The sequence below is a fragment of the Colobus angolensis genome, unplaced genomic scaffold (genome assembly GCF_000951035.1).
Source record: "Colobus angolensis palliatus isolate OR3802 unplaced genomic scaffold, Cang.pa_1.0 Scaffold214, whole genome shotgun sequence".
Classification (NCBI taxonomy): Eukaryota; Metazoa; Chordata; class Mammalia; order Primates; family Cercopithecidae; genus Colobus; species Colobus angolensis.
This window is the reverse complement of record NW_012115311.1, coordinates 3,171,916-3,195,677: the sequence shown is the minus strand read 5'-3', so window position 1 is coordinate 3,195,677 and position 23,762 is coordinate 3,171,916. Positions and strand designations below refer to the sequence as shown.

At 37.5% G+C, this 23,762-nt stretch overlaps 1 protein-coding gene across 1 annotated transcript in view; it reads left to right on the top strand.

Moving 5' to 3' along the window:
- Positions 1–23,762, top strand: part of FREM2 (FRAS1 related extracellular matrix protein 2) — a 194,413-nt gene that overhangs the window by 72,402 nt on the left and 98,249 nt on the right. Inside the window, exons 3-6 of the mRNA XM_011942985.1 lie at positions 1,974–2,120; positions 7,134–7,364; positions 20,430–20,555; positions 21,912–22,163. Of these exons, the coding sequence (XP_011798375.1) occupies positions 1,974–2,120; positions 7,134–7,364; positions 20,430–20,555; positions 21,912–22,163 (756 nt within the window). The remainder of the gene's footprint in view (positions 1–1,973; positions 2,121–7,133; positions 7,365–20,429; positions 20,556–21,911; positions 22,164–23,762) is intronic.

The window sequence follows — 23,762 nt, the reverse complement described above, 5'->3', positions numbered from 1 at the left end:
ACTCAGGGTGCGGCAGACGTTAGGCGTAGTAAGTTTCATCAGGGCAAAATGTGGAATGAGTTTCCTTGTTAAACTGACAAACTTACACAAAATTCCTGCTCTCCAATCTTTTTTTTTTTTTTTTAAGACAGAGTTTCACTCTTGTTGCCCAAGCTAGAGTGCAATAGTGAGATCTCGGTTCACCCAACCTCCGCCTCCCGGGTACAAGCGATTCTCCTGCCTCAGCCTCCCAAGCAGCTGGGATTACAGGCATGCACCACCATGCCTGGCTAGTTTCGCATTTTTAGTAGAGACGGGGTTTCCCTATGTTGGTCAGGCTGGTCTCGAACTCCCGACCTCAGGTGATCCACCCACCTCAGCCTCCCAAAGTGCTGGGATTACAGGCGTGAGCCACCATGCCCGGCCCCAATCTATTTATATTTTATAGTTGATAAATTAACTAAAAATAGGAAAGTCCATAATCCCATCATTGAAAACACCAGGCAGCTACACCTGTGTCATGCCTCATTTTACGAAGCTACGTTCACAGCATCAGTACGATTTGTTGTGGTGTTTTTAAGTGTTTTCGGTGTTCCAACAGTATTTATTGTTTAGGAGTTGAATAACATTTTATTGATTTGATATACTATTAGATGGTTATTAAGGTTCGGGGTTATTATAGAAAATATTGCAATGAATAGTTCCTTGCAAATACGTTTCTGCTTCTTTTAAAGCAAAAATCCCACAGAAGGAGCTACAAGATTGAATGATATAACCATCTTTTTGCCCCTTGCACACGTTGGCACATAGCTGTCCAAAAGGCTTGTGCTAATTTGAAAGTCAAACAACAGTAAACAAGAAAACAATTTCCCTACATAATCTCAGTTGTATGGTGTATTCTCTTTAATCTTTAGTACACGTTACGTTGATAGCTCAAAGTTGCTACAGTTTTTATTTTTTAAAAGTTTGAGCAAAGATGTACATATTTTCATGTCTTCACTCACTCAACGTTTTCCCTTGTGTAGATTTTTTTTGGCATCTATTAAAGTTTTGAGATTTTCCTCTCATTTCCTTTTCTGTAGTGAAGCTCTTTGTGAACTGTAAAGAGAAGAAACTAGAATGAAAATTGTGCCTCTAGCTGTGTTTGTTACTTGGGCTTTTTTTTTTTTTCACAGCCTCTTTCAGAAAGACTTTAAAGGCATTACTGATGCCTTTGTTTGTAAACCTCACCTTACTCTGAAATAATTGGTGTAGATCAAAAGAAGTAGAGGGATGCGAGCAGAGTGATCGATCAGCTGATAACCATTTTTCCTTTCATTTAGCCAACGTAGTCGCTTTCACATTAGAGAGATCACACACAAGGTTTATTTTCTCCTGATAGGCAGCCAGCTCCATTTTGGTGGGAAGATGGGAGGGGAAAACCTTATCTTCAGAGTGGAATGGCAATCAATGAAAAGAACTGTCTGTTTGCTCTAAGGAATGGAGTGGAATATAGCGGGGAAGGGAGGCGAAGAAGGGATATTTGTTTTTCCTTAGGTGGTTATAATTAAAACCTTCCACCCAATTGCTCTGTGAACCAGAAAAAGGTATTTGTGAAGTGTGTGTTTTTTTAGAACATCACAAAGGAGCCTTGCAGTCTTCTGATTAGAAAACTTGCTCTCCAGCGGCACCTTGTGGGAAGTGAGTTATCCTGCAAGTTGGATGTTTAGTTTTAGGATTAAACTAAACAGCCTCTGGTAGTTGTGCACTTCCTACCCATTACCTACTTCCCCTCCTAAAACAGCAAGGAATTTGTGAAGAATTATGTCAGCGACAGAATTTATGTGTAACAGTCCCTAGACTGTAAGCTGTATTTCCATGTACATATTCCAGGGTTGTGCATCAAACTAAGTAGCTGTATTGATTGTTAATGTTGCTTCATTAATCTGTGGAATTTTTAAGATCACTCATTCAAGAAAGCACTAATTTATGGCTTTAATTTTTTTATTTTCAAGGTGGAAACAAGGTAACCAACCAGCATTTTCGTCTGAATTGGGCATGGATCTCCTTTGAAAAGGAATATTACCTGATCAATGAGGACTCCAAATTTCTAGATGTTGTTCTTAAACGTAGAGGCTACTTGGGAGAAACTTCTTTTATAAGTAAGTTTAATTTTTTGTTTCTGTCTCAAATTTTTATTTTTCTAGCAAACGTTTATAATTCTTCTACAGTGATTAAAATATCAGTTTAGTTTACTGATTGAGTTTTCAAGCTTAAAGATTTAAAAGTTCTCTAATTGCTAAAGAAACAAGCAACAAGTTTGTGTTAAGGTACTTATCTCTTCAAGCCTTCTATGTACATATGATCTTTTTCTGATATAAAAATCGGCAGGAACAATAAGTTATGAAATAAAAATAAATGTCACTGGATCTTAGAATGAGCTTAGGCAAATCTGTAATTTACCTGTAAGATAAAAGTCTTCTGAAACATGAGTGTCGTGATCTTTCTTTGTAACCAGCAGTAAATCGTTAAATACTAATCATTTTCCTCTGCTTTACTTCGTTTAAATAAAACTGAGAGTCAAAAGCAAACGAATGAAACCTTTTTTCAATTCCAAGTTCATATTTGATTTTCATAGAAGCATAAAATATAGTTGGCAGTATATTGGTACTTTTAAGCAGCAATATGGTTGGCATAAAATGTTTAATATGTTGATAAAAATGGCAGCACCTGAAGCAATTATATTGGTTTTGGTACCTATGACATCTAGGCTAATGGAATTTGCATGGGATAAAAAAAGATTTCTCCTGGCTAACACGGTGAAACCCCATCTCTACTAAAAAAGAAAATACAAAAAACTAGCTAGGCGTGGTGACAGGCGCCTGTAGTCCCAGATTCTGGGGGAGGCTGAGGCAGGAGAATGGCGTAAACCCGGGAGGCGGAGCTTGCAGTGCTCCAGGCTGGGCGACAGAGCGAGACTCTGTTTCAAAAAAAAAAAAAAAAAAAGATTTCAATGAGTGAGATTATCAACTAAGGTAGGAATCTAGGAAAATATTGGCAAAGTAAAAGGTTAGTAAACCTATACTTGTCTCCAAATGACTATTTTGAAATTTTACCAGGTCCATGAACTTAAAAAGCCTCAAACGGTAGACCTCTATGCATAGAAATACACATCCCTGCCACCCCCAACATCCCTCCCCAACACCCACACACCCTGCTGTACTTTTGCTGCAGCCAAAACCCCACCACTCTTTTTGATTTCCCCTGACATGTTTTGAATCTGAATATTAATTACCCCTCACTTTAAAAATTCTTTTTTTTTCCTCTTAACTTTAGAAGACCGGGTTTTCACAAGACACTTTCCCTGTCTTTGAGGTTGCTCTGGTTGCAGGGGGGCTGGTCTCCCCACAGCCTCACCCTCAGCCTCTGCTTCCATCTTCATTTTGCATGAGCCTCCACCTGGCTAGCTTCTCATGCTTTGTATTTTAGTCTAGGATATTCTGAGTGCTCTCAGTGCGCTCTCTTTTAGGGACACATTTTCTGCGCACATGTGCACATCCCGTCTTATCATCAGGAAGCAATTGGTCTTAACTCTGCTTTGTACCTGAACATATAGCAAATGAATCATAGGGAAAATCATAACTAAAACCAGAGCACCTTACCAATTATTAAGAATAGGTTTATCTATTTTTTACCTGAGTTCCCACTCCTGGTGAGTTTATTTAATTTTTTACTCACAACGGGCCCCTGGATAGCACTGGGAAAGTTAACAAAAAAAAAAAAAATTCAAAAAAATTTTTTTTTGCATTTTTTTTCTCCACTGCCTCTTTTTTCTTAAGCTGGATGCTAAAATGTCAAACAAGAGCTCTTTTTGTTGTATTTTTTTCAATGAACTATTATTTTCTACGAATGTGGGAATACCAGCAGTTCTGCAAAGGTTCATAGGCTTTACTTGTTTCACTTCACATGGTTACTTACCTGGATGACAGAAAGTTGGGAAGCCTTCTGTGTGTGGCCCACATCCTCAGTCATTGAAGATGGTAACAGAATTCATGCTAGGACCTGGAATGGAAATCAGATTAAAATGAAGGGTAGCCTCATACAAGTTCTACAGTGAATACATTGCTTATAACTGTTTCTATACAACCTCTACTTTTATTTATGGATGTTTAGAATGAGATAGATTGCATTATAGCAAAAGACAGAGTATCACTTGAGTACAGCTAAGAAATCATGAATTACATGAAATTTGTAGATGTATATTCTCAAAGATTATTATTCATTTTATAACCACTAAAATCACTAATAAACTAAATATGTATTTATATTCCACATTAGTATTTGCATTGCAAAGCTCTTATTGCTACCAGTTATTGAATATTTATTAAAGGCAAGGTACTTCATACATACCTTAAGCACTTTATCTATCTCTTTTACACCTTGTATCATCTCTTTATTCCCTGACTCAACAAATATTTTATTGAGTACTCATTATATACCAGGGACTTTGTTAGGTAGTGAACTATGAAGAAACAACGATAGCTGATGTTTACTGGGTTATTTGCTGGGCCTACTTCCCAATACCCTACCTAGGTCAGCTCCATGAGAAGAGTACCATGGGATGAGAAAATAGAGGGGCTGTGATACGTCCAAAGTTAGCCAACTAGTAAGGGGCAGAGCTGAGATTTGGCAAAAGGACCATGTTTTTAACCACTGCACCATAGTGCTTCATAAATCCTTCACTAAGATAAGTTAATAACTTGCCTGCAATCCCACAACTGTTTTGTGGCCGGGATGGGATATAAAATCTGTTCTCTCATTCCACAAATACCCTGTTTAACCACTTTGTTATTTTTCTATGTCAGAGGAAAAGATCCAATTGCAGTTTCATTTAATAACAAAAGTAAAAAAAAAAAATAGGTGTTTTTAGCAGCAACAATTGGGATATGGTATTGCAACTCATTTAATATCAGATGGTATTGCAACTCATTTAATATTAGATGGCTTGACTATCATGTAGGAAGGAGGACTAGTTGGAACTAGCAGACATTCCTTGTATCATACTTACTCAATTTTCATTTTTCACTCCCTTTTGAAACTCAAAAAGAAAATGCATTGCTGATGAAAGAAAACAAAACAGAAAAGTGAGCAGTAGCTATCAGAGGCAGACTAACAGATTTTTGCTGGTCATGCCACTGGGGATAGATGGGTCAGTGAGCAGCATATGTTCTGGAACCTCAGAGAGAATGATTCCTTTCATCAGCATCTTGGCAGTGAATTGTAGTAGATCCAAGAGGTGTTGACAACCAACTCTGTGTGCACGAGGAACCAGAGAGCTATCAGGAAGTCTACAGTATTCAGCAAGATATGTAGCCCTGCAGTTCCTGGTTCTGTGCCCTTTTTTTCTCTTGCCATTAAATAAATCGTGTTTTACCTGCTACTGTAAAAGAAAAATATGATGCAATATTTATGTAAGTTATTTTTCTGAGATCTGTAAGACAGAAATATTTTTAATAAAATCTTTGTTTTCATCTTCATTTTAAGATTAAAATAGCAGTCGTTGATATATTCCTATATATAGATACATATTCAAATGACTCTTATATAAGCCTTATGAAGGCAAGGGTTTCTGTCTGTTTTGTTCTCTGATACAGCCCCAGCACACAGAACAGAGGCTGGCATGGAATAAGAACTCAATGAATATTTGTGGTTGAATGGATCTTATTTAGTTCAGTTTCATTTCTAGTGTAAAAAACAAAAGGAATTGTTTTTAAAAATATAATTTTTGATTAAATGCAAAATCTTCCAAATAACTTATTTTCAAGATTCAAAAAATCTAAGTCACAAGACTTTATTTTTCCCTCTTTTATTTATTTATTTATGTATTCATGTATTTTTAATTTTTGAAGCAGGGTCTCACTCACCCAGGCTGGAGCACAGTGGCATAATCACAACTCACTACAGTCTTGACCTCCTAGGGCTCAGGTGATCCTCCCACCTCAGCCTCCCGAGTAGCGAAGACTACAGGCATGTGCCACTATACCCAGCTAATTTTTGTCTCTTTTGTAGAGATGGGGTTTCACCATGTTTCCCAGGATGGTCTGGAACTCCTGGGCTCAAGTGATCCACCCACCTCGCCCTTCCAAACTGTTGGGATGACAATCCTGAGTCACCATGCCCAGCCTTATTTTTCCCTCTTTTACATCTGTCTGTCTTACCAACTTCTCTGAAAATGCCCAGGTTTAGAGAAATATATTTGAAAATTATTGTATTAACTTGACTCATTAAGAGGCTCTGGTTCTGTATTTAAGGATACAGAAGTCCAAGTACCATTGCCATTTTATAATTTTTCTATGACATTAAATGTTTTCACTGCTTTTGGATAATGTACCCTATGGTTCGGGTACCTGGCATGGTAATAATGAAGATCATCTTGCAATGTAGTTAGAGACCCAGAGATCCTTCAACCTTCCCAGCTAACTGAAATTGACCTTGAATGAACTACCAGAGAAAGCCAAGCATACTGCTCATAATAACCATATATATTTAGCTCTCCAATTCTGTTTATTTAATTTCATGGAATTCTGGGGTGTTCCAGAAAGAAAAAATTGTCAGTGACCATGTTGAAAAACACTGAATTACATTTTTTAAAGGACCCTAGTTCTATTAAGTGCTTAGAGAATACTATCACTTTTTATTATTCCACTTGACCATTTATGACTTAGATTGTGAGTCAGAGAATTCTTTCATGGAGGAGTTTCTTATTGGCTTATATTTTATAGTTAGAGAATTTTTTTTATAATATCTAGCAACACATGCAAAAGTAAATGTGAAGAGTTTTAAGATTGCATAAACTTGCAGGAGTAAGGATATTGTACAATGTGAATATATATTTACTTGGTCTTGTTTGACAAGAAGTTCTAATCCAAATGTAGCTCAAAGCATATATAGCAAAACCATAATTGAGGCAAAAGCAGAACAGAATCACAAACTACCCAACACCTGCAGTGAAACACTTTCATCATCAGACCCATTCCCAGTTTTCCATTTCATGAGGTCAAAGCAGGATCAACTTTGCTTTTCAGGATAAAATGACATGCAAAAAGTTAACAAGGAAAACCTTAATAATCCAAGGGAAAATGAAACTAAGAAAATGATATTATGTTTCTGTAAAGGTATTGGCACAAGAGATGGGACTGCAGAAAAAGACAGAGACTTCAAGGGCAAAGCACAGAAACAAGTGCAGTTCAACCCAGGCCAGACCAGGGCCACATGGCGAGTGCGGATCCTGAGTGATGGGGAGCATGAGCAGTCTGAAACCTTCCAGGTGGTCCTCTCAGAGCCTGTGCTGGCTGCCCTGGAATTCCCCACAGTCACCACTGTCGAGATCATTGATCCAGGAGATGGTAAGAGCCATTGTCGACTGGTTTATGTTGTTGCTGTTGGGCTGCTGTGACAAAATACCTTATAGGGGTATAGCTTATAGTTTTAAATTCAATGTTTGAAATTTCCATAGAGAGAATCTTCTAGATTAATGATTCATTATTCTCAGATATGCTGACAGGAAGAGGGAAACTAAAAAGTAATGAAAGAATGCTATATATATATATATATATATAATCATTTATAAAGACAGGGTCTTACTATGTGGCCCAGGCTGGTGTCAAACTTCTGGCCTCAAGCTATCCTCCCAACTCAGCCTCCCAAAGCACTGGGATTACAGGTATGAGCCTCTGTACCCAGCCAGGGATGCTATATTTTTCCAAGTAAATGAACTACCCATAGAATTACCAACATGTTCTTCCTGTTATTATAATTCTATCATTTAATACTGCTCATGTCATTTTTCTTAAATTAATTCATCACTTTTTGGAGTCCTTTAAATGTCTTAATGTATCTTTGAAACAAATGGCTTGAGTATGAGATCATTCTTGAATTAATGTATTCCCCATATTACTTTTAATTATTCAAGATTTCTTTATTTATTAACCAGCCAAAAATTTTTATTTGGCCATATGTTTCCATATTTGTTGCATAATAGCCACCCCACCCACCCCCATTTTGTAGTGAACACGGTGTTTTGAATCATTGCTGTTAATTTCTGTCAGATTACATTTTCTTGTCAATGCACACCTTGGCTGATGCTGGTAAAAGTGAACCTTAGTGTTTTTGTGTGTAATTTGACCTTTTTCTTCCCCCTGTCATACTTCTACAGTCCTGGCTTGTCTTGATCTAGTCAGAAAATTTTAAAAAGAAAAAAAAAGAAAAAGAAAAAAAAGATTGAATAGCTTTTTGAGGGCTGGCATTTATACAAACCCTGTAGAAACATCTAAAGCTAATATCCTGTCAGAAGCCAGACATGACTTTCTTTTAAACTTCCAGCCTACTTTATTTTGTCAATCAGAAAACTCTTAAATGGTTTGCAAAGATACAATCTACAGAGTACATGAAATAGAGACCTGTGTGGAAATCCCTGTGTTAAAAGACTAAGTATAATTAAAGAAAGTGAATAAGAAAACTGGAGCTCTGACATCGTTTGTTTAACTAACAACTCTGCCTTTAGTTAAATATGAAGTTCAATTATGTTTGTAATTTTCGTTAAAGAACAGTTAGCATTTACTTAATTTTATCTACATTATCCAGAGATAAATACTTAAACTTTCTTTTGGTCTTGAACTTTACATATATGCTTGAAAAATAAAGCTTTTCCCTTTTAAACAAGCCCAGGTCAGCTTTAATACATATAAACTGACTCATTAGTTAAAACTGGAAACCATTTTTTGATATTTTATTTCCCAACTAGTACAATTGCCGTATTACTTGAAGAAATAAGACACTTGAATTCGTTTCTGCCTTCCTATTTATAAGCTCAGAGTGACGCTCAGCACCCATGATAGATCTAAGCAGTAGAATATTAAAAACGAAACAAAACACATACACACACCCCACATACACAGCCCCCCACTTATATAATCTTTTCTTAGTGTAGGCTATACCAAATGAAACTTTGCCATAATTTCATTTCATGTATTGATCATCTAAGTTGTTTCAGAATTTTGGAGATAAAATTCAGCCCTGTTTATTTCAAGTCATGATAATCCTTGGATAACTGACAAGTCTTCCATAATGCTTGGTATGCTCGGTGCCTTGTTGAAGACCATTGGTCTTGAAACTGTAAGACCTGAAATTGCTTCCCAACTCTATTTCCAGTTGTATGACCTAAAATAAAATAGATTTTAATAAAGTTTCCTAATGCACAAAATCAGAAAAAGTAATAATTATCATGTTACAGCATTCCTATGAAAGAGTTCTATAAAACATAAAGCAGAATGCAAATATTCTTATTTCTAATATCGTAAATCTAATGTTAGATTTCATTTTAAGAAATTGAGTAATTTTTTTTCCTAACAAAGGATCACTTTCCCCACCATTTAAAAACTTTGTTTCCTTTTGTACTGTCTCTCCAGCTCTTTGCATATAAATTCACCTGCCCCAGGAGCCATTATGCCTACAAGCTCTCCCTCTACATATTCATTCTAGGACATGTTATGATGTTTTGTTTTCATGCAATAAAAATCTGTGCAGCTCATATTTGTGCTGGGTTCAGCACTATATATTGGGAATGCAAAGATAATAGCATAGAATCTCTGCTGTCAAAGACCACAAGGGATGGGAAAGAGAGCCCTTTAACTTGTCACAGCAGAATGTGATGTGATAAAACAAGGTATGAACAGTATTGTGAAATTTAGAAGAGGGAATAACCAACTGTGCTTTATTTTAGGCTGGGAACTGGTTTTACTTATTAGCAAGTTTATGTAAACACATGTAAGTCTATGCTTTCCTCAATACTTTATAATGGTAACGACTGAAATCCATTGAGCAGTTACTATGCAATAGAGACTGTGTTTAGCATATTATATATGTTCTCTCATTCAGTCCCTTGTAGACATATGAACCATTTTAGGCATTTTACTTGTTTTCATATACAAGATAAGTAAAACAATGTCATGGTGATGAGTTCACTGATTAATTATGATTTGGGAAATTACTTCTTTTCTAACCATGTAAAATGACAGAAGACCATAATTCAGGGGAAAGAAGAGCTCTAGAGGGGGAAACAATATATATATTTGAATATATATTGTTTAGTTTTATTATATATTTTTATATATGTATATTTTAAACACTGCCTCTAGCACTTACTAGCTGGAGGCTTTCAATTTTATATTTGGCAAGTTTTAGAGCATTAGTTCCAAAATTATATGACAAAAAGAACTTTTTTTTTTTTTTGGATGGAGTTTCACTCTCGCTGCCCAGGCTGGAGTGCAATGGCGCGATCTGGGCTCACTGCAACCTCCACCTCCGGGGTTCAAGCGATTCTCCTGTCTCATCCTCCCGAGTAGCCTGGATTACAGGCACTTGCCACCATGCCTGGCTTCTCACATTTTATAATTATGCTCTTTACAATTATTTCTCTTATACATTGGCTTCTCACATTTTATAATTATGCTCTTCCAATGCCGTCTATCCATATATTTTTAAAATTATATAGTTGTTACATATGTGAAGATTTTAAATGACTATGTATTTTATTTAATACATCAGCATCTACATCACTGAAAAAGTATCACTACAGTTATATGCTTGATTATTTATTTAACCTGGTCCGATACTCAGTGCCCTCATAGATGTACTGTAATACCCTACCCCGGCCCCCATGCCTCCAAGTGTCTGTGGCTCTCTGGTTGGAAACCACGGTTCTGCGATCAGTAGAGCTGACCCTCATGTAAAGAGTGAGTTCAGTCACTCATTGAGATTGATTCTACAGTCTCCCCACACCCCCTTTTTGTTCGAGACAGTATCTCACTCTGTTGCCCAGGCTTAAGTGCAGTGGAACTATCATAGCTCGCTGCATCCCCAAACTCCTGGGCTCAAGCAATGCTCCCACCTCAGCCTTCCAAGCACCTAGTAACAGAGGTACACACCACCATGCCCAGATAAGTGTTTCTTTGTTTTGTTTTGTTTCTTTGTTTTTTTAGTTGGTTATTTTTTTGCAGAGACAGGAGTCTCACTATGTTGCCCAGGCTGGTCTTGAATTCTGGCCTCAAGTGGTCCTCCTTGGCCTCCCAAAATGTTGAGATTACAGGCATCAGTCACCACACACAGCTTCTTCTTTCTTTTAATGTGCACACAGAAAGTTCCAACTGGGAAGGGTTTAAAGTTCGTGAAACACAATTCATTTTCTGGATGAGGAATCTGAGAAATAGAGCTTTGAAAACTTATCTCATTTAAACCTTATGTTTATAACTCTGTGATTTATGTATCAATTTACAAAGATCTCTGAGGGTCAAGGAATTTACTTTCCCCAAGTCACCCAGCTAATAAGTGCCAGAGGCAGTATTTAAAAAATATATATGTATATATATTATATAATGAAACTAAACAATATATATTCAAATATATATATTGTTTCCCCTTCTAGAGCTCTTCTTTTTCCTGAGTTATGGTCTTCTATCATTTTACATGGTTAGAAAAGAAGTAATATCCCAAATCATAATTAATCAGTGAACTTATCACCGTGACATTGTTTTACTTATCTTGTGTATGAAAACAACAAAATAATTTCTTCCCTTCTTATGCTCTTCTCTTTTCTCTTTCTATTATATATTAAGCCTCTAATTTATTATATCGGTGAATAAAACTGAGCATTCTAAGAAAATAATTAAGACCAATTCAGCCCCTGCATTATGTATCTGCATATTTGACAAATGCTTATTAAACATCTACTCTATGCCAGGAATGCTGCTAGGATCTAGGTAGTAGAGAAGAAGGCATACTAACCCTTGAAGCTAATCATGTAATTAAGTGATTGCATTCCCCTAGATTGTTACAATTAACAATATAGAATGCTATGTCCTCTCATAAAAGAGCAACTAGAGCCCATAGAAGGAGTATCTATGGAGTATCCGGTCTTGAGAGAGAAGGAAAGGCTTCTAAGATAGAGATTCTTAAACTCCGTGTATTAAGTTCCCTAGCTGTCAGAAATTACACTATCTTTCCTTGCTCTTTAAAGCATGTAGATATTAGTTAATGTGAAACATTTCCATTTTTGTTAAGGGAAAATATGCAAGACCTAAAACGTCTTATTTTATATAAAGATCCCATTCTTTTTTGACTTTGTGATTTCTAGCCAGAGTAAATGGAGTTTTATGTACATTTATTGGGAGAAAACAACCTCAAATATAGAGGTATTTGAATACAAATACTTAGCAAAGGTATCTAGAGCCTGTAACAGTGTATGTAATTATTTAGTTTGTACACTTGAAATGTCTGCCAACTTCTGATAGAAACTGAGTCATTCTGATATTTCCATGGTACCAAAACATGGCCAGGAACTAGTAGATTAAATATTTGATCTCTGTAATCATTTCTGGTGGGCCCATGGCAGGTTAATGCTATATAATATTTAATAGAGAATAAACATATTTTTAAAGGAATGTAGAACTTAACATTAAAGGTTAAAAACCTAATATTTATGGGTACAAAGAAAAGGCAAAAATGTGTATTCTGAATGAGCCAAATCCATTTCATACGATAGAATTCAGATGACATAGGCTGACTACAATATGAAACCCAAACATTCATTCTTATTTTTGAAATTCTACACACTGTCAATGTTGACATAAGGAGGTCACTGGCTAGCTGATATTTTTAGGTGAATGTGCCAAAATTCAAGATCCAGAATTAATGAAATGATAGTACACTGCAGGTGATGACGGAGAAATGATAAAGCAGGCATGTGAGAGCTTCAACTTTAGTGAGTCAACCATTTTTTAAAAAGAAACTGTCAGTGTGAAGCATGGGTCATCATCTTAAGGCAAACAAAAAATTTCAAACACTTGGTAAAAGTGTAGCACTTAGTTTCTGACACTGAGTAGTGGATAAGAAAAAAAAGGTGCAAAATAAAACTTGAGTCATGAAAAACTTTCTGAAAGTTTCTCCATTTACAAAATAAAAACATTTAATAATTCAAATGAAGATTACCAAAAGATTCACTTCATTTACTTATTTATTTAGAGATAGAGTCTCACTGTGTCACCCAGGCTGGAGTGCAGTGACACAATCTTGGCTCACTGCAGCCTCCATCTCCCCAGTTCAAGCGATTCTCCTGCCTCAGCCTCCCAAATAGCTGGGATTACAGGTGCGCACCACCATACCCAGCTAATTTTTGTACTTTTAGTAGAACCGGGGTTTCACCATGTTGGCCAGGCTGGTCTCGAACTCCTGACCTCAAGTGATCTGCCTGCCTCGGCCTCCCAAAGTGCTGGGACTATAGGCATGAGCCACCACTCCCAACCCCAAAGATTCACTTTAACCAACACATTGGTATAGTACCAAAGGATAGCTTTAGGACCTCATGATATCTTGATGTGAACTCATAGCACTTATTATCATGTGGTTTGGGTATGTTTACATTACTTTGATATATTTCTTTTTCAAGCTTCTGTGAAAATTAGTCTGTATTACTATGTCTGTTTTAGAGTAAAACAGACTATAGAAATATAAGAAAGCTGTCCAAGTTCAAATATATCAATGACAGACTCTGCTGTATTCAGTGCCACTTGTTGGCCAGTCTGAGGGCGCCATAGTGGCCTGAAAATGCACTGGAATCTGGAATATCTTCTGAGTTGTTTTTGAATGTGACAAATTTCTTAAAGGCAAGGAACAATCAATGCCTTCATCCATGTACTCTATTTTCTTTTCCTTTCTTGTTCTATTATAGCAGATTTTTAGAAGATACTTTGTTCTATCATTATTTAGCAGAGTCTGTTTATTTTTTATCCTCTGTAGAATATAATTGAGAGAAGGGACAAAATGTACATTCTCTTTCAAATGAAGCTACAACTACTTTATGTCTGAGAAGAGAAATCAGTTTTGCCTATGCTGTAGCACAGTCAAAACCTAAAAATAAAAACTGCAGTTACAAATTGCAGTACTCATTACAGTATAGTCACATGAACTAATAAAGAATGCATCCACTTTACTCTTTCTTTCAAAATAAAGGGTAATTAAATCGATCTGGAAGTATAAAAGTAACACATGTTCATTGTCAAAAACAAATACAAGATGTTAATAATGGTGGAAAATGAGAGGGAGTGAAGGGATATATGGGAACCATATGCACTGTCCATTTGTTGGTCTCTGAATCTAAAACTGCTAAAAAGAAAAAAAACAACAGAGGTCTATTCCCTCAATTTCAAAAAGTCATTTGCAACCTTACCCCTTGGGAGTAACCATTGTTAACATTTGAGAGAACAACCCTGCAGTCATCTTTCTTCTTTGAGAATTGACTATTTATATAATGTAGCCCTTACTTTGTCTCTCAGTGAACACCTTCACAAAGACAGCTGCAGTTCCAATCCAGTGTGTTAATGGGATTTGACATGTGTACTTTTATATTATGATATACATACATTATACTCTGTATACATACTAATATACTATATACATTATATACTTTTTCATACTTGTGAAGATTTATTAATATGCATATTGGACATATATTATAAAATTATACATACTTTTATAATTGTGTATGTATATAATCATATATATATAATTTCTATGAAAATACTGGATCTTAGAAAAGAATTCTCAAAATATTTGTTTCTAACTTCGTTTTTTTCTGATTCTACTGCAATGGCCATCTCTCTGCCTTAGCAGTACTTTGTATTGCTCTTTTTCATCTCAGTTTAACCTTTTGTTTTTCTCTGGTGTAAGTGATGCTCCCACTCCCAGCTACCCTGCGCAGTCTTCTCTTAGGCAGTAGCGTGTAGTGGTTATGAGCCTGGGTGGGCTCTGATACGGAGTTTCTGGGTTGAAATCCCAACATCGCCACCTACCAACCTAACTTTCAGCTGTTCACTTAACACCATGTGCCTCAGAGGTAAAGTGAGTCATAATAATTCTTACCTCAAAGGTTGTTGCAAGGATAAAACTAGCCAGTCATGTGAAGTGTTTCGAATAGAGCTTAGCAAATAATAAGAACTCCATGCCTACTAACTAATAATTTTTAAGGGTAGTCTACAAATGCCACTTTTAGGAATTTTGCACTTAAAGTGCTATGCTTACTTAAAGCAGTCTGTATAGACACTTCCATTGTATTTATAATGTGAAGTTGGAAAGGAATGTTAACTGAAAAATTAGGGACGCCTTTCTTTGTCTCTGTGATGACCCTTTTCCAGTTTTTCCCACAGCCTACATATTTCTGTTAGAAGTTAGGTCAACAGAAGACCTAAACTTGATACTGGGCCTATTTACTCTCTGTCAGATTGACTGTAGGAGTGAATTCCAGAGCGAAGGGCACAGCCCAGACACTCGCTTTTCTTTTTTATTCCTAATTCAAACTTACTGGCACTGGCAAGAAGTCCTGGCTTGTTTCATCGAACCTGCGTGGGTCATAAGGTATAGGAAGAATCAAAACTCAGGTGCTTGAGCTTTAAATCTTTAAAAAGCTTATTAAATTAAAATCCCATACATGGACCACTTCTGAATAACTTATTTGAAAAGAAAACCCTGGCCAGTATAGATTAGAAGTATAGAATGAATATTATGAATAATCAACCCTGTGTTAGTCAGCTCAGGCTGCTATAACAAAATGCCACAGACTGGGGTGGCTTAAACAACAGACATTTCTTCCTCATAGTTCTGGAGGCTGGAGAATCCAAGACTGAGGTGCCAGTAGATTTGCTTCCTGGTGAGGGGCCTCTTTCTGGCTTGGAAATTGCTACCTTCTCTCTGAGTCTTCATAAGACGTTTCCTTGGTGCATACTCATGGAGAGAAAAATACCTCTGTCTTCCTCTTCTTATAAGGACACTAATCCCATCCTGAAGGCCCCACCCTCATGACCTCACCAAAGTACCTCCCAAAGGCTGCATCTCCTAATACCACTGCCTTGGGGATTAGGGCTTCAACATATAATACAGGACATACGCGAACATTCAGCCCATAACAAACCCTAAAGGATGGGAATAGATGGACACGTATCAGGAAACAACATACGCTGGGCCTTTCAGAGGGTGGAGGGTGGGCAGAGGGAGAAGATCAGGAAAAATAACCAGTGGGTACTAGGCTTAACATCTGTCCAGCAAGGCATCATGGCACACATTTATCTATGTAGCAAACCTGCACTTGTACCCCTGAACTTAAAAAAAAATAAAAGTTAACAAAAACCCTAATAAATCAAACTTTATGTAATATTTCATACTAATGCCACGGAGTCCATGACCTGAAGACTGCCAAAATCTAGGTGATACTAGAGCACATTTCCATAAGTTAATGAAAACAGACTCACTGAAACTAATTGAATATTTGACTTGAATTTTCAGTGATACTTGGTATATTATTTGTACTCAAGTCTTATGATAATTTCTACACTGAAATTTTGTATTTGGTAAAAACCTTAGTTCATAATAATAGGTGTAATCTTGCTCTTACTGAAACTCATCTTAAAAATAAATCAGCATTCTCAGCAAACTAACACAGGAACAGAAAACCAAAGACTGCATGTTTTCACTTTGGACAGTGAGAACACATGGACACAGGGAGGGGAACATCACACACTGGGGCCTGTTGGGGGGTGGGGGGCAAGGGGAGGGAAATCATTAGGACAAATACCTAATGCATGCGGGGCTTAAAACCTAATGACGGGTTGATGGGTGCAGCAAACCACCATGGCACATGTATACCTGTGTAACAAACCTATACGTTCTGCGCATGTATCCCAGAACTTAAAGTAAAATTAAAAAAAAAAGAATATTAAAAAAAAAAAACAAAGAAGTACTCACTTGGGCAGGTCACATACTGAAATTGGAGTTAGCACGGCCCCTGTGCAAGGATGACAAGCAAATCTGTGAAGCGTTCATATTTTTGATGTCTGAGTGATGGTGAGGACGCCCCTAGCTACCAAGATTGCTGATACACGAGTAAAAAAAATAAAAAGTAAAAACCAGCATAGACATTTCTCTCCATGTCACTTGTTTCCATTTAAAGCAAAACTTCTTGAAATAAATGCCTATACCTGGTGTCACCTGTTCCTGTCCTCACACATCTCTTAAACCTACTTGTTCAGGCTTTATTCACCCTCTACTTCACTGGAACAGTTCTGGTGACAATAACCAACTTCTGGTGACATTTATTTGCTAAATCTGATGATCCCCTCTCAGTTCTTCACTCATGTGACATGTTAGCAGCTTTTGAAACAACTGATCCTTCCCCTTTCCTTGATAATGCTTTTTGTAACCAGCCTCCGGGGCCCACACTCCTCTGGTTGTCCTCATTGCTACGACTTTTTCTCAGCCTCATTCGCTCGGTTTTCTTTATCTCCCTGACTTCTGAGTGCCCCATGATGAATCCCTAGATCCATTCTCTTATTTATCTGTTATCGTCCCCTGTGTGATTTTATTCTGACTCGTGGCTCTACATACCATCAACATGTTCAGTTTAGATTTCCATTCGGACCTCTCCACTGACATCTGTGATTCTATACCCAAATGGCTAATTGGACATCTCAGCTTGGATATTTAAAAAGAACCTCAATTTTAATACGTTCAAAATGGAACTGTGGATTTCCACTTCTAAATCTGGTTCTCCTACCGTCTTCCTCACCTCTATACACAGAAATTTCATCTTTCCAGTTGGTTAAGATAACAAAACTTGGAGTCATCCTTGATTCTTGTTTCTTGCACATACCACACCTGGTCCATCAGAAAACTCAAATGGCTCAACCTTTATATTCTGTCATGCAGCCCTGTCATTCCACCCCCACTGCCACTGCCTGGTCCAAGCTTCCCTGATCACTTGCCTGCATGGTTGCAAAATCTCCTGATCAGGCTCTTTACTTCAACTCTTGGACCTGGTGTCTCTTTATCTTACAGCAGCCACAGCTTATGTTCTTAAAGTATGTCAGATTATGGAACTCTTCCTCCCATCTCCAAAGCCTTCTTATGATTTTATATTGAGAGACTGAATATGGGAGACACATTCAGTCTCATATGCCGGACCACACATTAAAATACAACTCTGCAGCACAGCCTACAGCAACCGGAAAGCCAAAGACAACTTTTTTGGCAATCAGCCCCCAGTGGTCAGGATCTGATGACGGCTTTCCTAATTTTTGTCTCCACTTCAAATTTTGGAACAACCAGACAGAGCCAAATATGCACCTCTAACCATAGGATACCCCACTTCTACTTAATCCATTAGAGCTTCCCCATGCCAACAACCTCCAATGAGGGCACACCTGAAGCCTTCCCTTTTTTCCACTATTAGGCATTCCTGCTTCTCTGCTTGTCTTTGAGTCTTTATCAAAACACAGGTGACAGTGGCTGATTCCATTGCTAAAGCAAGCTCTGAATAAACAGCATTTGCTTGTTCTCTTCCCATCTGGTCTTTGTTTATTTCCATATCTTACTCTGAGTAAAAACCAAAGATCTTCCAATGGTCCCGAAGGGTCATGTGACCTGCCCACCACCCACCCCTTCACCACCTCTCTAGCCTTATAGTTAGGTGCTCCTCCTTGCCCAATTTGCTTCAAGCACAGTGGCCTCCTGGCTGTTCCTTGTACACACTTGGCACAACCTGCCCCGAGGCCTTTTTCATTTGTCCATCCATTTACCTGGAATTATCTTAAGTTGTTCATATAGGACATTTTATTACTACCTTCCAATCTCAGCTCCAATGAGATTCTAATTCTACCAGAGACTTTTTTTTGTGTGACTTTCCTGTGTATCTTAGATCCCTCTACTCACACCATATCCAACCACAGCCTTCCCTGTCACCCTCAGCATATTTTATTTTATTCATGTAATTTGTTGCCCCTAATATACTATTTTCTTCCTCCTCCCCACCCCTCAACTATAATAAAAACCCCATGAGGCCGAGGATTTTGTTACTTCTGTATCCCCTGCACAGTGCCTGGCAAGTCAATGTCACTCAATCAATATTTGATAAATAAATAATTAGCTACAAAATCTTATATTCACAGATTTCTTAAAATGGAAGCATTAAAAAAATTAGTAGATCAGTCACAACCTCGGGAGAAAACAAATGGCACACGCAAAATGAGTAATTTAAAAAGAATTGAATCACATGACTCTTTTAGAAAGGAGAGGGCAAAGATCCGTCAACACCTAGGCATGATAAAGTGCTTTGAGGCTAATGAGAGCAGCCCTATCACTACACCTAGGCACAGGACAGGAGAGGCTAGCCGAGCCCAGAGAGCAAGCTAGGCCCTCCACAGGCACTCTAACCTTTTGTGGAGGGTGTGCAGCCAGCTCTGGAAACCCTGAGGGAAACCAAAGGAATAAACACCTGGCCCACTCTGCTTTTGCCGTCCAAGTTCCTTCCTGTATTCCACATTGACTGACCCAACCAGGAGCCAGAATGTAAGGGAAACATTAGGTGTGGTTCTCATTTGTCAGCTCCTGGGGCACAGCACAGGGTGAAGCAGGGTAGAGCATGGAACTCCAAGGCTGTATCTACTGTTCCAGCAATCTTTCATAATCGTTAAAAGTCATAAGGTTAACTGTTTTAAAAATAATCATGAAGTGTTTTCTGTGTGGGTGTGAGACTCTCAGTGAAACAGACTCCCAGTCAAATCCCAGAGTATCTGTTTGGGGTTTACAGTGTCAAACCCTTGCACTAAATGGTTGTTATTATTTTACATGATAACTGCATTTTTTAAAACAAATTAATTATGCCATTTTTATTATTTAGCATGCCCTTTGTGTTAAAAAAAGAATAAATGGTAATGTTGTATATGTTATTCTGCCAGGAGTAAAAGGGAGCCACGGAAATATTCCTTATAGCTGATAAATGGATTTATCAATTCTAAGGGAACAGCTATTTTTTAAAATGTTGAACAATGCATTATTGTAATTTTAATCATGAATTGTTCACAAAGAACACACTGTGGATGAAAAGAACAAGAGAACAGACATTTCAAGATCTGAGTTCTAATCCTGACTTGGCCAGCTATTGGCAAATAAGTTCAACTGCATGAACCTCAGTTTCCTCATCTGCAAAGTGGGAGACGGGATAAGATGATGTTTGAGGTCGTTTCTAACTCTCAAATTGTACTCCACTGGAAGCTGTTAATGTGTGCCAAGAGAACAAAGTTAGATAAAAACTGTGTCAGCATGACTTATTAATTTAGAAGAAAGCAATGACTGGAGATAAAAGCCATGTTGGGTTTTGTTTTTAGATTTCAGAATTCACTGGCCCAGATCCTATACCCTTTATACCCACTTCTTTTCTCCTCTCCTTCCTCCCTTTCCTCTCACTATGTTATTCTAAAGAATATTTAAGGGGGGAAAAAATCAATCATTAGAGAAATTTTAATTATGTATGGTTGTTTCAGAGGTAAGAAGCTCAGACAAAAATAATGCCTGCAATTGTGTTTTCTCTTTAGAATCAACTGTATTTATTCCCCAGTCCAAATACTCCATTGAAGAAGATGTTGGTGAGCTGTTCATTCCCATCCGGAGGAGCGGAGATGTGAGCCAGGAGTTAATGGTGGTCTGTTATACCCAACAAGGTAGCTCGATTTGCCAAAAAACTAAGATAACTCCCAAAAGATATAAATAAGCCTTTTTAACATATTGGAACCATAACATTTTGCCATGAAGGGTATACTTTATTATTAATTTTCCGTAGATACTGAAAAGGATTTATTTAGAAGTCTTTCTTCAGGATTTCTCCTTTGAGGAGTCCTCTTTCTGATTTCACTTGGTCACTTACTGCAATACTCAAGGCTTTTTGGATTATAAGGAACTAAAGCCCACCCAAGCCTGCTCAAGTAGAAATGGGTTACTATTAAAAACAAAAACAAAAAAAGGCAAAATGATGCATGCCCAAGGAAAAGAAACTAATTTAAAACCAGTTTGAAACTCATTTCAAAGAAATATCAAAATGTTTGTTTAGCTCATGAGCAAATATCCTATGGAAGGTGATTTTATATAATACAAAATTAAAATTAATACATAATATTCACTAATATACTAAACACCTTTCTAGAAAATAAGCAGATTTTCTAAAAATGCAAAACCAATGGTTATATATACTGATACCAGAGTAGACCTTTGCTAAAATTTTCATTCATGGATATATGATTTGAAAGGCAGTACAGAAGAGTGATTAAAAGCCGACTTCAGAGTCCGGGCTCGGTGGCTCATGCCTGTAATCCCAGCACTTTGGAAGGCCGAGTCAGGTGGACCACAAGGTCTGGAGTTCACAACCAGTCTGATCGACATGGTGAAACCCCGCCTCTACTAAAAATACAAAAATTAACTGGGCATGGTGGCGCGCATGCGCCTGTAATCCCAGCTACTCAGGAGGCTAAGGCGGAAGAATTGCTTGAACCCGGGAGGTGGAGGTTGCAGTGAGCAAAGATCACACCACTGCATTCCAGCCTGAGCAACAGAGTGAAACTCCATCTCAAAAAAAAACGCCAACTTCAGGACCAGCCTTGGACTCTGGGTCCCAGACCAAGTGATTCAACTTCTGAAAACCTCGTTACCAAATGTGTAAAGCCGGGTAGAGTGGTTAAGAGGATTAAGGAGACAAGTATGTGAAGCACTTGGCACTTTGCCTGTGCATAGTAAGCTTTTGAATAGTAGGGGCTATTAATTTGTAACACTGTGTTGATCTAAAGTCCATTGACAGGAAAGACAGGAGAGAACACTTGAAATGTAATATTCCTTATAGGTGTATAGGTTTGAGGTCACTCTCGAGTTAACTCATGATACTAGAACAGTATGTAGTTACTATTGCAATTCTAGGGGTGTTCATGTCTACAACTGACCATTAAAATGCTGTGTATGAAAATAATTGTGTCTGGAAATATCTGTCTTATGTTCTGCATAAAAATCTTTTGAATTCTCTCTGCTTCCAGGAACAGCAACTGGAACTGTGCCGACTTCCGTGTTGTCTTACTCTGATTACATATCCAGGCCTGAGGACCACACCAGTGTTGTCCACTTTGACAAAGATGAACGGGAGAAACTGTGTCGGATAGTCGTAATTGATGACTCCTTGTACGAGGAGGAGGAAACCTTCCATGTCCTTCTGAGTATGCCCATGGGGGGGAGAATCGGATCAGAGTTCCCAGGGGCTCAGGTTACAATCGTTCCTGACAAAGATGATGGTGAGTACTAATTTACTTGAAAATTCTTCTTGCCGGGAAGATTAACATGAGGAACAACTTTCTAGACAGAAAAAATGGGAATTTAAAACAATGATAATATACACATTTATTTTATGTTTGGTTTTTTCATCTGATTAGGTTTCAAAGTTGGCTGCATCTGTCGGTTTGTCTTCCTTGATTTAATGTTTCTAAAGGGCAAAAGTCACAACTATGTGTGTTTTTTTTCCCCTGTGCAGTTTCTTTCACCATGCCTTTTACCATCAAGTGATTAAACTTTTGACATTTCGTGGTGAAGAATTGAAATCTAATTTATTTCCTTCTTGGTTTTTTGTTTTGTTTTGCTTTTAAAAGCTTATATTTTGTAACTTTAATCTCAGTGTTTGAAACCGTTTTCTCAAAGAAACCTGTCAGACAAGGCTGTTAAATGAATAACTAGTAAACATATGGAAAATTAAATCCAACAAGCCACTCTGCCCCAAATTGGAGGGAGGGAATATCCTAGATCATTCTTCCCCAGAGAAACTAAATTGTTGTGAAGTAGAAAGAGAGAAGGGAGCAAAAGGATCTTAATCTCCCCAGTTCAAGAAACAGTTTGTACTTTTTTGTGTGGATAGGGAGAGCAAAGGAAAGATTGTGAGTAGTGTTGTAAGTAAAGCAGAGAGCAGTAAACTGAGAGATGGGACTCCCTAACCCTGGGCTGGTTTTCTTTCCCCCTTGAAATTTTCCTCCTGGTAGAAGAAAAAGGAAGACACTGGGGGATGATTCTTTCAGTTTGGAAAGAAGCTGGAGGACAGTCAAAAGACCAAACTCAGGAAGTTGAAAGTAATCTACCAGGAAAGGTCTTTGATCGTTAAATGGCAAAGCACGTGAGAGGTGAACGTGGTAATGTGTCTTATGAGCCTATACTCTGTGCCAGGCACGGGTACTGGCTCCTTTGTACATTTTTTTAAAAAGACCTTTGCATAGGTTTATTGGATCTTCGTATTTCTTTGCATTGTCTATATACAAATTGATTTTCTTACTGATTTATAGTAGCTGTGAGAATAATAGATATTATACCTTTTACTGTATGTTGTTAAAATTTCTTCTAGTTTCTGCCATTTGTGTTTGGTTTATTTTATTTTGGTTTTTAAATTGTTTTTGGTTTATTTTATTTCGGTTTTTAAATTGACAAATAATTATGTATATTCACAGGGTAGGTAATGATGTTTAGACTTATAAAATACAGTGATCAGATCAGCATAATTAGCATGTCCACATGTTAAACATGTATCATTTCTTTGTGTTGGGAACTTTCAATATTCTTGTAGCTAGTTGAAGCTATATAATGTATTATTGTTAACTAGAATCATCCTACAGTGGTATAGAAAACCAGAACTTGCTCCTCTTATCTGGCTGTAATTTTGTGTCCTTTAACTAATCTCTTCCCTTACCCCCATCTCTCCTCCCTTCCCAGCTTCTGCTACCTTTGTATATCATTGTGCTTTATCATCCTAACAATTCTGTAAAATATATAACAATGGCCGGGCGCGGTGGCTCAAGCCTGTAATCCCAGCACTTTGGGAGGCCGAGACAGGCGGATCACAAGGTCAGGAGATG